At 31.0% G+C, this 12,852-nt stretch overlaps 3 protein-coding genes across 3 annotated transcripts; 1 reads left to right on the top strand and 2 right to left on the bottom strand.

Annotated features, from left to right (window-relative positions):
* Positions 1-180: 180 nt before the first annotated feature.
* On the top strand, positions 181-1,268 carry LOC124921574 (probable carboxylesterase 8). Its single transcript, XM_047462249.1, has one exon. It carries the CDS (start codon positions 223-225, stop codon positions 1,204-1,206), a length of 984 nt encoding a protein of 327 aa, XP_047318205.1. The 5' UTR covers positions 181-222; the 3' UTR covers positions 1,207-1,268.
* An 817-nt stretch (positions 1,269-2,085) lies between these two features.
* Positions 2,086-6,981, bottom strand: LOC124918923 (polygalacturonate 4-alpha-galacturonosyltransferase-like). The gene is made up of 9 exons (XM_047458995.1): positions 6,655-6,981; positions 5,362-5,393; positions 5,217-5,276; positions 4,997-5,134; positions 4,855-4,918; positions 4,575-4,618; positions 3,810-4,502; positions 3,058-3,645; positions 2,086-2,571 (listed from the first exon to the last, which is right to left on the bottom strand). The coding sequence occupies exons 1-9, from the start codon at positions 6,809-6,811 to the stop codon at positions 2,296-2,298; spliced, it is 2,052 nt and encodes a 683-aa protein (XP_047314951.1). The 5' UTR covers positions 6,812-6,981; the 3' UTR covers positions 2,086-2,295.
* A 775-nt stretch (positions 6,982-7,756) lies between these two features.
* LOC124918925 (histone deacetylase complex subunit SAP18-like) lies at positions 7,757-10,149 on the bottom strand. Its single transcript, XM_047458997.1, has 5 exons — positions 9,975-10,149; positions 9,500-9,532; positions 9,014-9,124; positions 8,035-8,208; positions 7,757-7,936 (listed from the first exon to the last, which is right to left on the bottom strand). Exons 1-5 carry the CDS (start codon positions 10,098-10,100, stop codon positions 7,904-7,906), a joined length of 477 nt encoding a protein of 158 aa, XP_047314953.1. The 5' UTR covers positions 10,101-10,149; the 3' UTR covers positions 7,757-7,903.
* Positions 10,150-12,852: the final 2,703 nt, after the last annotated feature.

Here is a 12,852-nt window from a genome sequence, read left to right as displayed (position 1 = left end):
TCTGTCAATCATCTTATTATTATTATTATTATTATTATTATTATTATTATTATTATTATATATATATATATATTTAATTTGATTATTTTATAATTAGTAAAATAAATAATGTTCTTCAAATTTAAAACAATTATTTGATATATAATAATCACCCACTTCACTATTTATTTCTCTCACTCTTCTTCCTCTCTTTTTTCTACCTTATCCAACCAACCAACAACAATGGCGGATAAGCAATCCTCAGAAGAAACATCTTTGAATCCACACAAATTTCTGAAAATCATTCAAAACCCAGATGGTTCTCTAACAAGATCAAATCATATCCCATCAATTAATCCATCTCAAGAAGAAACTCAAATCACTCTAACTAAAGACATCCCTCTAAACCCAACAACCAAAACATTCATCCGCATCTTCCTCCCCAACCCCAACCATATTCCTCAATCCAAAACCAAACTCCCCATCCTAATCGATTTCCACGGCGGTGGTTTCATACTCTTCAGCGCCACCACTAAACCCTTCCACGATTCCTGCATTTCCATGGCAGCTCACATCCCAGCCATCATCCTCTCCGTCGAATACCGTCTCTCGCCGGAAAACCGTCTCCCGGCACCATACGAAGACGCCGTCGATTCCCTACTCTGGCTCCAAAATCAGGCCGACGGCGGCGAACCGTGGCTGACAAAATTCGCAGATTTCTCAAACTGTTATCTAATGGGTAGTAGTTCAGGAGGAAATATCGCGTACAACGCGGGTTTAAGAACATTGGATATGGATCTGTCTCCTGTGAAAATCGTGGGGCTGATATTGAATCAGCCGTTCTTTGGTACTATGAAGAGGACGGAATCCGAGATTAAATTGATTAACGATAGGGTATTACCGTTGCCAGTTAGCGATCTGTTGTGGTCGCTGGCGTTACCGGAGGGGAGCGATCGCGATCATGAGTATTGTAATCCGATGGTTGTTGGGTGTATGGAAGATAAGATCGGACGGCTGCCAAGATGCTTGATTAGGGGATATTTTGGGGACCCACTTATTGATCAGATACGTAACCTTGTAAAGAAATTGGAATCACGTGGAGTGCACGTGGAGACGAGTTTTCTTGATGGATTTCATGCTACGGAATTTGTTTTTAAAGATAAAGCCCTGGCCCTTTATGATGATGTATTAAATTTTGTTTCTTCAAAGCCCATTTCTTCTATATGAATAGGCCCATTTTAGTATTGGGCTTCAAATAATATATTCTATTAATGTTAAAGTTGGATTAATCTTTAAACGGGAAATTTGAGGAAATGACCTCCAGATGGGCCTAATTACGGATGGTGCGGGCCCATAATTTTAATAGCGCTGGTGACTCCTTTTTTTTAATGACAATTATAACCTTGCGTAACGCAACTCCAGTTGTTGCGTGACGCAACCAATTTATTTTTTATTTTTTTTTTTTAAAATTTTTTTTTTAATTTTTTTTTTTCGTCTTGCGGTTGCGTGACGCAACTGGAGTTCGTGATGGGATTGCGTAACGCAACTGGGGCATTTTCGTCCAAAAAATTTTATAATTAAAATTTTTTGAAAAATAAAAAAACAAAAAAAATTGCGTGACGCAATAAGGACATTTTCGTCAGGAAAAAAAAAAGGTCACCAGCGCTTTTAAATTTATGGGCCCGCACCATATGTAATTAGGCCCATCTGGAAGGTCATTTCCTCAAATTTCCCCTTTAAACTAGTTTAAATTTTATTATTTTAAAGTTATTATTTTTCTTATTAATTTTATATAAAATTAATAATAATATATAAACTACATTTATTTAAATAAACTCTTTTATTCGAATTAGTTTTAAAAAAAACATAAAATTATGGTTTAAACCCAAAATATATCTTATAAAATTAATTAAACTAGTCACACATAAATAAAGAGAGACAAAATTGCACTCAAACTAAAGAAGAAAGTTGAGTTCTTAAAAAAAATGATAATATTTTGTTGTTTGGCATTTAAATAAATGTTTACTCTAGTTCTTTAAATGAACAATCTTTTAAATATTTGCAAGATTCATAAGAAATAAGAGTTAAGGATAAAAAACAAGTTGGCGGCAATAAATATATATTTCCATGTCCATTCATTCACATTTCACATCATTCTTTACAACAACTAATAAGGTAATTAAATTGAATTGAAATTTGAATGCATGAACAAACAAATAAAACAAAGGCAAAATCCTAACTAACCCATCATACTATTACAAAAAAAAAAAGAGAAGAATAAACAAATTCCAAAGATCAACATTCTCGTGGCGTCTTTCACCCGCTGAGTTTGCAGCCGCGAATATAAGGATGGTCGAATTTAATATACTTAGTCCAATAAGATCGATACTTATTCATAGCCAACTCTAACCAAGGTTTCATATTCCCATTATAATGTACAACAGCCGCTTTCTCAATCTCCAATTTATCAATGCTCGGATTATAACCTAGACCAAGCACATGCCACGACTTCTCTAGTGGATACGTTAGCCCATAAAATGTTATCAAACCTGGAGGCAACGTCCCTAGCTTCCACAACACACGATCCTCATTCTACATTAAAAAAAACATACATTATTGTTCAAAACATCGTACCTGAAAAAAGAATAACAAGAACAAACTTGGGTCTTAGTTTGATGTATCTTATTTGTGATCAATTTTGAAATAACTCACTGTCCAATTAATAATCTATTCCTAAGAACTTCTTCGATGATTTAGGGTTATTTGAAAATTTATTGCCTGGGATAAAAATAGTAAGTAGGATAACTTGACTAAATTGTTCTTATTATTTAATATTTTTAACTATTATAATTTAAGATAATTTGGTATTTTAATTATGATAAGATACTGATTTATTTGGATTAAATCAAATAACCCTTCATCAAACAAGGACAAACAAAATATCCTTTAAAAATAATTATTTACTCTAAAGTCCTTTTATTCAAATAACCGCAAATAACCTAATTTTCATTACCTACATGAAAGAATATTATTCAAATAACCCTAGATAGATCAAAAAGAAGGGATAGTATTAATTACCATATTCTGCCACTTGTGATATATCCCAGTGATATCCTTCTTTTTCCATTCAACAAGATCAAACATATTCATTCCATATGCCCACCCACAAGCATTCGGATCAAAATGTTTCGCAATATGTGGATTCGAGAAATTCAGATATTTGTCAAATCGATGAAAGCTTTGCCCACACGTTTCCACAGCACCATTAACCTTTCCATTAAGGTTTATAGACCACAATCCGGTTAAGTCCTTCTGAACAACAATATCATCGTCCAAAAAAAGTATCTTATCCAACTTTGGGTAAACTTGAGGAAGGTAAAACCTTAAGTGGTTAAGCATTGAAAGATACTTGGGGTTCCTGTATTTTAGATTTGATGAGCCGGCTGAGAGAGTAGTCGGATGATCTGCCTTGAAATAGTATTCTTTCATGGAGGAAGATTCAAGCTGTCTTAGAACTGGGCAGTAAGAAGAATTTAGCCATTTAAATTCGTCAACATTTTCAACATGTATGGTAGCTTTACGAGGAGGATTCAATAGAAACCACATGTTTATAGCTCCGAAATTCAGTTTATCGGTTACAAGATGGAAGACATGTTTCTCTGGCTCCTGCAAATCAGCAAGAAAAGTCAAAGAAAAATTCAATCCAGACCTAACAAACAAATAACCCACATCAAGCAATGGAGACTTAACAAGCAATAGTTTCAAATGATCTAAATATAGCCCACCAAAAGAGAAGGAATAAACAATTTTTTTTTTTACAAATATCATACCTTAGCATTCATGATGGTGGAGTTGACGACTACTGAAGCAGCCAATACATTGTCCGAGAAAAGGGCATAATGGTAAAGTTTAGGATTTTCCAAATTCTCACTTCTAGGGAACTCTCTTTTCTCTGGGGAGAGGAGATAGTAATCAATGGTTAAACGCATGGATAAGCAATGAACTCCATTGGGAACAGTCTTGGCTGCTAATTGGCTCAGAAATGTGCTCTGTTTTTTCAAACTTCTAACTTGTTCATCAGATGATTGAAGCATAGATCTCAGTTTTCCTGTCACAAGCTTGCAATCATACAATTCTGTTCTAGCTTTTGTTAGTACTTGACCCGTAGCTTTTATTTTCTCAGGTGCATTGCGTGGCAGTTCAGCATCAGCCGTTACCTCTCCTAATGTTCGTTGACTCTCTTTAAGTCGATTCTGAAGTTCAAGGGCTAAATCAGACTTATTCTTGACATTCGCAATGCTAATATAAACTCTTGCCATAATCATCTGATCTCGAATCAACCGCACATTTGAATCAGGGTTCTCATTGTCATTTTCTCTCCTCCATATGCTGTATTTTCCCAGAACTGCCGAGTCAACAGACTTTGAACGTTCAATCGCCGCATTTTCGAGTTTTATAATCACTTCGTCGTCTTGTTTTACCAAGTCAGCAGCACGCTTTTCACGCTTTTTTTCTCTCATTTGCTGAAAAATTAAATCCCCATTAATAAATTCATCATGATTTGACCTTGTAAATGACAATAACCAGAATATTACCCTTCGTGCTAGTTTTGCTGGAGAATAGATAAGCTGAGCATGATCTGCAAGCGGCAAGCTATTTATTCAGTTCTTCATTATGTCAAGGACTTATATCAAATCATCAACTAAAATACTCTTTACTTTAGTTTTCACTGACACTTTAAAATATTAAATACAAAGGATAGTTTAATAATTTAATCCAAATAATCTACTTTGTCAAAAAATATATTAAAAAAAAAACTGCATCAAACAAGCTCCAAGCTTATATCATTGCCAAAATAGAGAACAGAAGTAATACCTGTAGTGTCCTCCAGTTTTGCTTTATTTGTTTCTAGTTTGATTTTTGTAGCATCTTGGTATGCCTTGAAAACACAAACACCAAACAAATGTCAAATTTACTGAATGACACTATCTCTTTATATCCCAATATTTCTTCTTACCTCAGTAGAAATAGTATTGCTCTCAGGAGGAACTTTTTTACCAGAAAATTTCCATGACACAGAGAAATTGTTTTTCCTGAAAGCGCCTAGACTATGGGGGGCCAAGTCATTTGTGTTGGCTTTTATCAGATCGATCACCTAGAGTCAATTACAATTTACCAAATAAGAAAGTTGATGTAAAGAATGGGTGACTTAAGAGTAAACCCTAAACTACACTTACCTCTTTAGAGAAAAGAGATTTCACATGTTGTAAAGCCAATTTTTCTCCCCAATTTATGTCCTGCATATTCAGAAATTTAACTTTGCTCTCCAAGGCCCAAAAGGAGACTATGAGACAACAAAGGAAGCAAGAACTAACAAGGTACCTGTTTAGAAGTACCTAAAACCCCAGATGGACCTACAGGAAAGAAAATGTGACAAATGAAAGAGAGGAAGAGAAGGGTATTATTAACATTTTTTCTTTGAGAGAAGGGATTTATCCCCCACCCCCACTTCAATCAAGGTGCTTTTCAATGGGAATCAAACATAAGACATCAGCTTCTTAGTTCAACACTCTTATCACATGAGCTACTTTGGATGGGTGGGTGGGTGGGTGTATTAACAAATTTTATTGTGGATGATGCAATCTTTGTGTTGTCTTCAGTTTTAATGATTTTCCTTTAAAAGAGAAATAAAAACAGTCCTTCTCCCCTCTAGTGAAAATGAACTCCAGCACATATTTTCTCTAAGAGGAAAAATGATCAATGAAAGTTGTTGTTTCTTATAATATTCAAAGCTCAAACAAGAATCAATAGATATTGAAAAGGAGCCACAATCCTGTAGAGTGTGAGTAGCATACAACCAGATAAAAGGACAACAATTCTTATCAAATATTACAGTTTTCCATGCACAAGGGAAAAACATGATTTCTAACTAACATAACAAGACCAAAATAAATTTTGCTTCACTTTTTGTATAATTGGCTTGATATGTATTTGCACAGTTACATGGAAAACACGAACTACATTTGAGATGGTTCTTGAATAGCCAATACCCTCTATACCCCCTTTCCCTAGTCTTATTGTTTTCCCTTCCCACACTCTCTAGGATGTTAATAGTTCATACTCAGATGCCAATTGTTATCCATCATCTTTAAGAAACTTCCATAAGTATTTATCAAAACAAATCAGAACAAGATAGTTACTGTTTCCTATTCCTATTCCTGCAACCTTTTCTATTTCAATTACTAGTACAGACGTCGACTATGTCAGTTTTACAAGGCATAGTCCCTCTCTTTTGGTTGATTATTATTAACTCTAAGAAGTCAGAAAGTAGTGACCAATCCTGCCCAAGATCCTGGCTATCTGATTAAGTTTCCAATACACACATAAAGCAATCAAGCTACAGTTTTGAAGGTAGATACTGATAAAACTTGGGCTACTAAAATAACCTTTCTCTTTTATAATACTGATTAAAAAAATCACCAGAAAGAATTGACAGGAAATTAAAAACACCAATTTTAGCAGGAAATCATGCTCACGGGGAAAGCAAAATATGCAAGCAACTATAGCCAAAATGAACACATGAAATGAAAGTTACACCAACCAAAGCCCTAAAACTATATAATTCTGAAACATGAACATATAGTTTTAGCATATATACATCATCATCATCCTGACCTTTTAACGCGTTATTCGATGATAGTCCTCTTCCAACGAAGAAAATCAAAGGCGCAAGCACGAAGAAGAAGAAGATAAGAATGACAAACGGATTTAAAGATCGACAGGCTTTGTCCCTGTGATTGGACAAACCTGGAAGGCTCCTCTTCAACGCCATTGCCTGTCAGTCAGTCAGTCAGTCAGTCAGAGAAGCAAACCAGAGATTATCAATCCATTGAATCGCGAAGAAGATTGTTAGAAGGAATCAATCCATTGGCGTTGGCGAATATCAGAAGAACAAATTTCTGCACACTCAAAATGGCGCTCCTTTTCAGTTCTTTCCCTATTCTTCACAGAAAATCAAATTAATAATAATAATAATAAGATCAGAGATAATTGAGACGACGTCGTAGTCCACTGCCGACATTTTTTTTTTATATTTTTTCAAAACCGACACTATTTATTTATTTTATTCCGTTTACTTTATATTTTTAATATGAGACTGATGTCATCAAATCAAATACTATTGTTTGATCTCTATATAAATTATTATATTATTTTTAATAATATTTTAAAATTAATAATAAATACTTATTTTTTTTTGTTGAATAATAATATTGTAAATTAAAATAATAAATATTTATCAAATGTTTAAAATAAATTAAAATATGATATTAAATAAATTATTTGTTTTTTTAATTTACTTTATATTATATATTTTTTTCAAAATTATAACTTATTACTTTTTTAATAATTAATACTATAAAATATTTTATGATAAAAAATTTAATATATATAATAACATTTTAAATTAATTATTTAACCACTATTCAGAGTATTAAAATAAAAGATTAATATTTTAAAAATATTAATTATTCTTATAAATATATATATATATATATATATAAATATATTTATAAAGTGTAATAAATAATTAATATATATATATATATTAAACATCTAAATAAAAATAATTAATCTAATTAACATATTTTAATTTAAAATATTATTGTAACTGTACAAAAACAAAATTAATTATATTTCTCTCAAATTTATTGTCATTAGGTTTTACTCAATAGAACGTTAATTTAATGTTTACAAACTTTAATCCAACACTCAGTTATAAGGAAAATAATCTAAAGTCAAATAAATAAGTCAGTATCATATTTTTTCTACAACAGAAAATTTGCACAAAAGAACATTTATATAATAGAATTAAAAGTCTATAAATAAACCCCAAATGCACAATCCTAGAAAGGCAAGGGCTTGCTTACTGAATAGCCACATCCAAGTAATCTCCAATCTGCAATCAAAATATTTAGAAAATATAATCAAATCTTCAATAGATAACGAAGAACATGGAAGGCAACAATGCGTATGGTCTATCATCTTTTTCTCTACCTGAAAACCGAGTTCACCTAATGCCTTGCCACCATTGTCATGTCGCCTCGGATTAGGGTAAGCATGAGTCCTCCCAACTTCTTTGACCACAAATCGCCCATGTTTGTCTGGATAAACAAATGCAAATGAAAGCATGGATTCTCTTCTTCTTGCTTCGGGAGCTACCTCTTTCACCTAAAACCAACCTCAATCAAATCAAACTCTATAGGAGAGTGCCTAATTATTAAACCTTAACATATTTGAGAGTACCAAGAAACTAACAACTTTCACATTTTCATACTGGAAATTGGAAAACTAGTTTGTGTATAAGGTGGTAGAGTAGTGGTAACTTCTGACCCATTAGCATTTTCTCGCATAATTCAATATCAATGCATAGAAAAGCAGAGGTCATTAATAATCCTTCACTAATTCTCTCTCGAAAAACTACCACTAACAGGAAAGGAATCAAACACGTCATTTCAATTTGTTATCATTTAATAAAATAAAATAAGGGTATTTTGGTATTTTAGTTGATGAATTAAGTGGTTTGATGGTTAGAATGACAGTGATGTGATAAATGAATTTTTTCGAAAAAAAAACAGAACATCTTATTACATCATCGAGCTCTAAGTTACTCAACATGGGTTGAGTAACAGTTGTTTACTGTCATGAAGTTTTTCTTAGTCAAAAGACACAATTTCTCAGAATAATTCCTGAAAGTAGATTTTCAACTCATTTACACGATTACCAAATCTTTTCACCTACCCCTGCATAAATGCATTCACACATTCTTATGAGATTAATGTCCATTCTACCCCTACAAATCATCAATATTGAAACAATTGGATCAAGACTATCTAATTTGGCTTAATGCATATACACAAATTATTTGGTAGCCAATAGAAGTATTAAATTTGACAGCCAAAACCAAGCAGGTATAACCTAGTTTGATTATAGAATGGGACAACAAATAAAAGATAACATCTTCATTTTGACTTACCAAGTCAGTTAACTCGCGGAGGGTGGCATCCTTCCATGTATATATCTGCACCTCATCCTTTGGTTCCTTACCTCTCACGGCAAAATCTTCATCAGAGTGATGGCTTCCAGTCTATTAAAAGTCCAAAAAAATCCTGAATTTGGATCTTAAGAGTGCCAATTCATAACATAAATAGAATATAAAGGGAAAGCGGTCACTCAAAAACCCCTTTCAGACCAAAAAATACAAACATAAACCAAATTTTCCCTTTCAAATGGTTTTTTGTTTTTTTTTTGTGCAGTAACTTTACTTAGAACGGCTTTACGAAAGACTATGAGAACAGCATAATGTAGAAACAAAACATGTTAATGGATGACAAGTATTATCATATGGAAATAATTTGTAATCAGGAAGGCACTTGATTCAAATTTATGACTTATCCTAATAAAATGACTGCCTCATAAAGCTAACCAAGGAATCACTAGTACAATCCAAGAAAACACATACCTTTGTAAAAACTCGAAGCAACAAAGGACAAGTCTGCATTCACAAAAAATCAGAAACATATTATTAGGAAACCATCATTTACTTAGAAAAAATAAACAATTAAGGTTCTGTCTACAGTAAAACTACTGGCCACATAATATGAATGCAATCAGTTGAAGAAATGACTCATTCAATTGAATGTAGAGATAAGATCTTTTCAGTATATACTACTCCAAAACCCTAAAAATGCCTAATGTGGATAAAATAAACCCTAGGAATCCAATGTTGAAACAAACTTTACAGGCACCAGCTGACTAAAACCCTAGGAAAGCCACTACACCGATAACACACAGAATGAATCCCTTACCTTAAACTCAATTTTATGTTCATGAATACTTCCATATACAAATTCATTGGAATAGATTATTAGAAGGCATGAAAGAATCTAACTTATACACAAACAAAGAGAGATAGAAAAAAGGGAGCAAATGGAAACCTTTTCACGATCAATCGGTTCGATGCGATGAGCATTCTTGGCTGAAGAAGGCGGTGGCCCGGATGGACCTCTACCAGACGGAAACGGCCTTCCTTGTCTTCTTTGGGGTTCTCCGACACCGGCCATTGTTCAATTTCTTCCTTCCTTCCTTCGTTCTTCGGACACTATAGAAATGGACTGCTGGCAACTGGAGATACTTCTCGAATGGGCCTATCTCAAATAATCAAATATTAGTTAGGCCCATCTTATTTAATTGTTTTATTTGACAAATATATATATATATATATATATATATATTAATTTAAAACCTTAAATATATAAAAGTTTCATTTATAATATATATATATATATATATATATATTATATATAAATTATTAGGCAACTAAGCTATAAAGAAAACAAGTTCTTTAATTCAACCATTTGTACGAGAGTTGAGAAAATGGCCATATATTCTATACATATATGTCTGAACATGGCATATTCAAGATAAAAATCTAACTAACTACATCATATTAGAATGTTGCCATTTTTTATTTATTTATTATTTTATTATAACTTTTTAATTTTTATTTTCTACACAAGTGATAGACCATGTGAGACATTATTTTCGTTCTCAACTTAGTTGTCCATATCAAGACTCATATATATTTAAAGAGTAATGATAGGGGCTGACTCAAGTTTATATTTATTTTTTTCTTTATTTTCATTAATAATTTTCTCTTTTTTCTCACTATTTACCTTTTTTCTTTCTATATTAATTAAGACTGGTTCAATAAAAAAAGTCAATTATTATTATTAAAAAACACTAAATAATTAATCTCTTTAATTTTTATTATCAAAAATATATTTTTTTTAAATTCAATTAATTAATTCTATCATCAATTAATTTAATAATATATATTAATAATAAAAAAATTATTAATCATTTTACTCAACGGATTGATTCTATTTTTTAAACTCTTAATTGTTGAAAGCTTAAAGGAGTGATAATATCTAGTGTAAAAACAATACACTCTCCACTAAAAGTACGAGCCAGAGTCAAGTCGTCCACCCATAAAAAATAATTTGTTATTGAACAAACTGTGAAGAAATCTGTTTTAAACAACTATTTTTAGTATTAAATTATATATTGTTTTTAATTTGTCTTCTAGATTTGAAATATTTGATGTCAATATGTTGATGATAGAAGACTAGTGAAAACTATTATTGCTATGAAATGATTAAAGACAATTTAACTGATTATATTATGTTGTTTGATTTTGTAAAAGTATGTTATAAAACATTTTGTACTACGTTTTTTTGTTAAGTTTATTTTATATTTTGTATCATGTTTTTTTGATAAGTTTATTTTATTGCTACATATTGTGCAATTTATTAATATAAAATAGTAAATTAACCCAATTAAATATTTTTAATTAAATATAACACAATTAATTATTTGTTTTAATTTGAGTCATTTTTATTATTGAAAATAAATTTTAATTTTTATAAATTATTGAGAGAGAGAAATAATTAAAATGTGTATAATAATCGCATGTACAATAATTTTAAAAATATATATTTATGATAATAAAAATTAAAGAGAATAATTATTAAATATTTTTTAATAATAAAAATTAATTTTTTATTGAATAGTTCTTAATTAATATAAAAAGAGAAAATGTAAGTAATAAAAAGAGAGAGAAAATTATTAATGAAAATAAAGAGAAAAATAAATATATATTGAGTCAGCTTGTCTAGTCAACACTCTACTTAATTCGATGCCTCATTAGCTGCAAAAGTTTTTGCTCCCCTATCATTACTCATATTTAAATAAAGAGAATTAGCATGACACTCATATTCATAACAATTCACTTCAATTTAAAGTGTTTTCAGTGTGAATCGAACCGATCTTTTTGGTCTTTTAAATCGACTATTTTCATCCCGCCATTGGTTTTATAGTGGGTATATATCTCAAATAGTTTATAATTTATAAAATTTGTTTTCTCTTTTTTGTTTTTTCAGTCCCAAATATCATTTTATATATTTTTTTAATTCTCACTAAAAAAATATTTGATTTCAAATGTCGTGGTATTCATCCACTAAGAATAAACCAGGGTAAAGTGAAAATAAAAATATATATAATTTATAAAAGAAAGAAATTAATAAAAGACTGTTTATAAATAGACTGGTTATGTTGAGTAATTGATCTCAATACACAATACCAATTATAGGAAGATCGGGTTGGTTTGATGAGAAGACTTGCACGATTAATTTTGCTAAAAATATGTGGTATATAAAGGCAGGTTTGGTTTAATTTACAACTTTTTTTATGTGTAAATATTATGCTATGATCAGTATTTTTACACAAATTAATTAGTTTTTAAAGAAAATTTTAAATTATTTTAGAAAGCTAGTATTGTGATGACCTCATTGAACCTGACACATAATTTGATATTTAGACAAATTTTTTAATATGAATTTCATTTTTCATATTTGTATTGTACTAAATAACCACTTTTGTTTAAAACAAAATTTACACAACAATTTTTTTTTTCAAATAGAAAAGAAAATTAAACACAACTCAACCAAGATTAAGGAGTTCATGATTTTGTATTGGTCGGACCTCGTTCTCGATAATTATTTTAAAAAATCGTTTTGGTATTCAATCCAAAGAATATTGCCTAAAAGATTATACGTCACTTCGATTCTCACTAAGAACTTCTTCTCGATCTATACCGCTAGAGCAAACAAGGTTTATGACCCATTTTAAATATGTAGTGATATAAAACAAACAAGTATTAAGTAACAGGAACGTGGTCCATTAAAGTTTACCTTACCACAGAAGGCAACTATTCTTTGCAGACTACTAGTCCAAGGTATCTAATAGTTTCCCACA

The sequence above is a fragment of the Impatiens glandulifera genome, chromosome 1 (genome assembly GCF_907164915.1).
Source record: "Impatiens glandulifera chromosome 1, dImpGla2.1, whole genome shotgun sequence".
In the NCBI taxonomy this organism is placed as follows: domain Eukaryota; kingdom Viridiplantae; phylum Streptophyta; class Magnoliopsida; order Ericales; family Balsaminaceae; genus Impatiens; species Impatiens glandulifera.
Note: the sequence above shows the minus strand (reverse complement) of the source record. Positions and strands in the feature narration are given on the sequence as shown.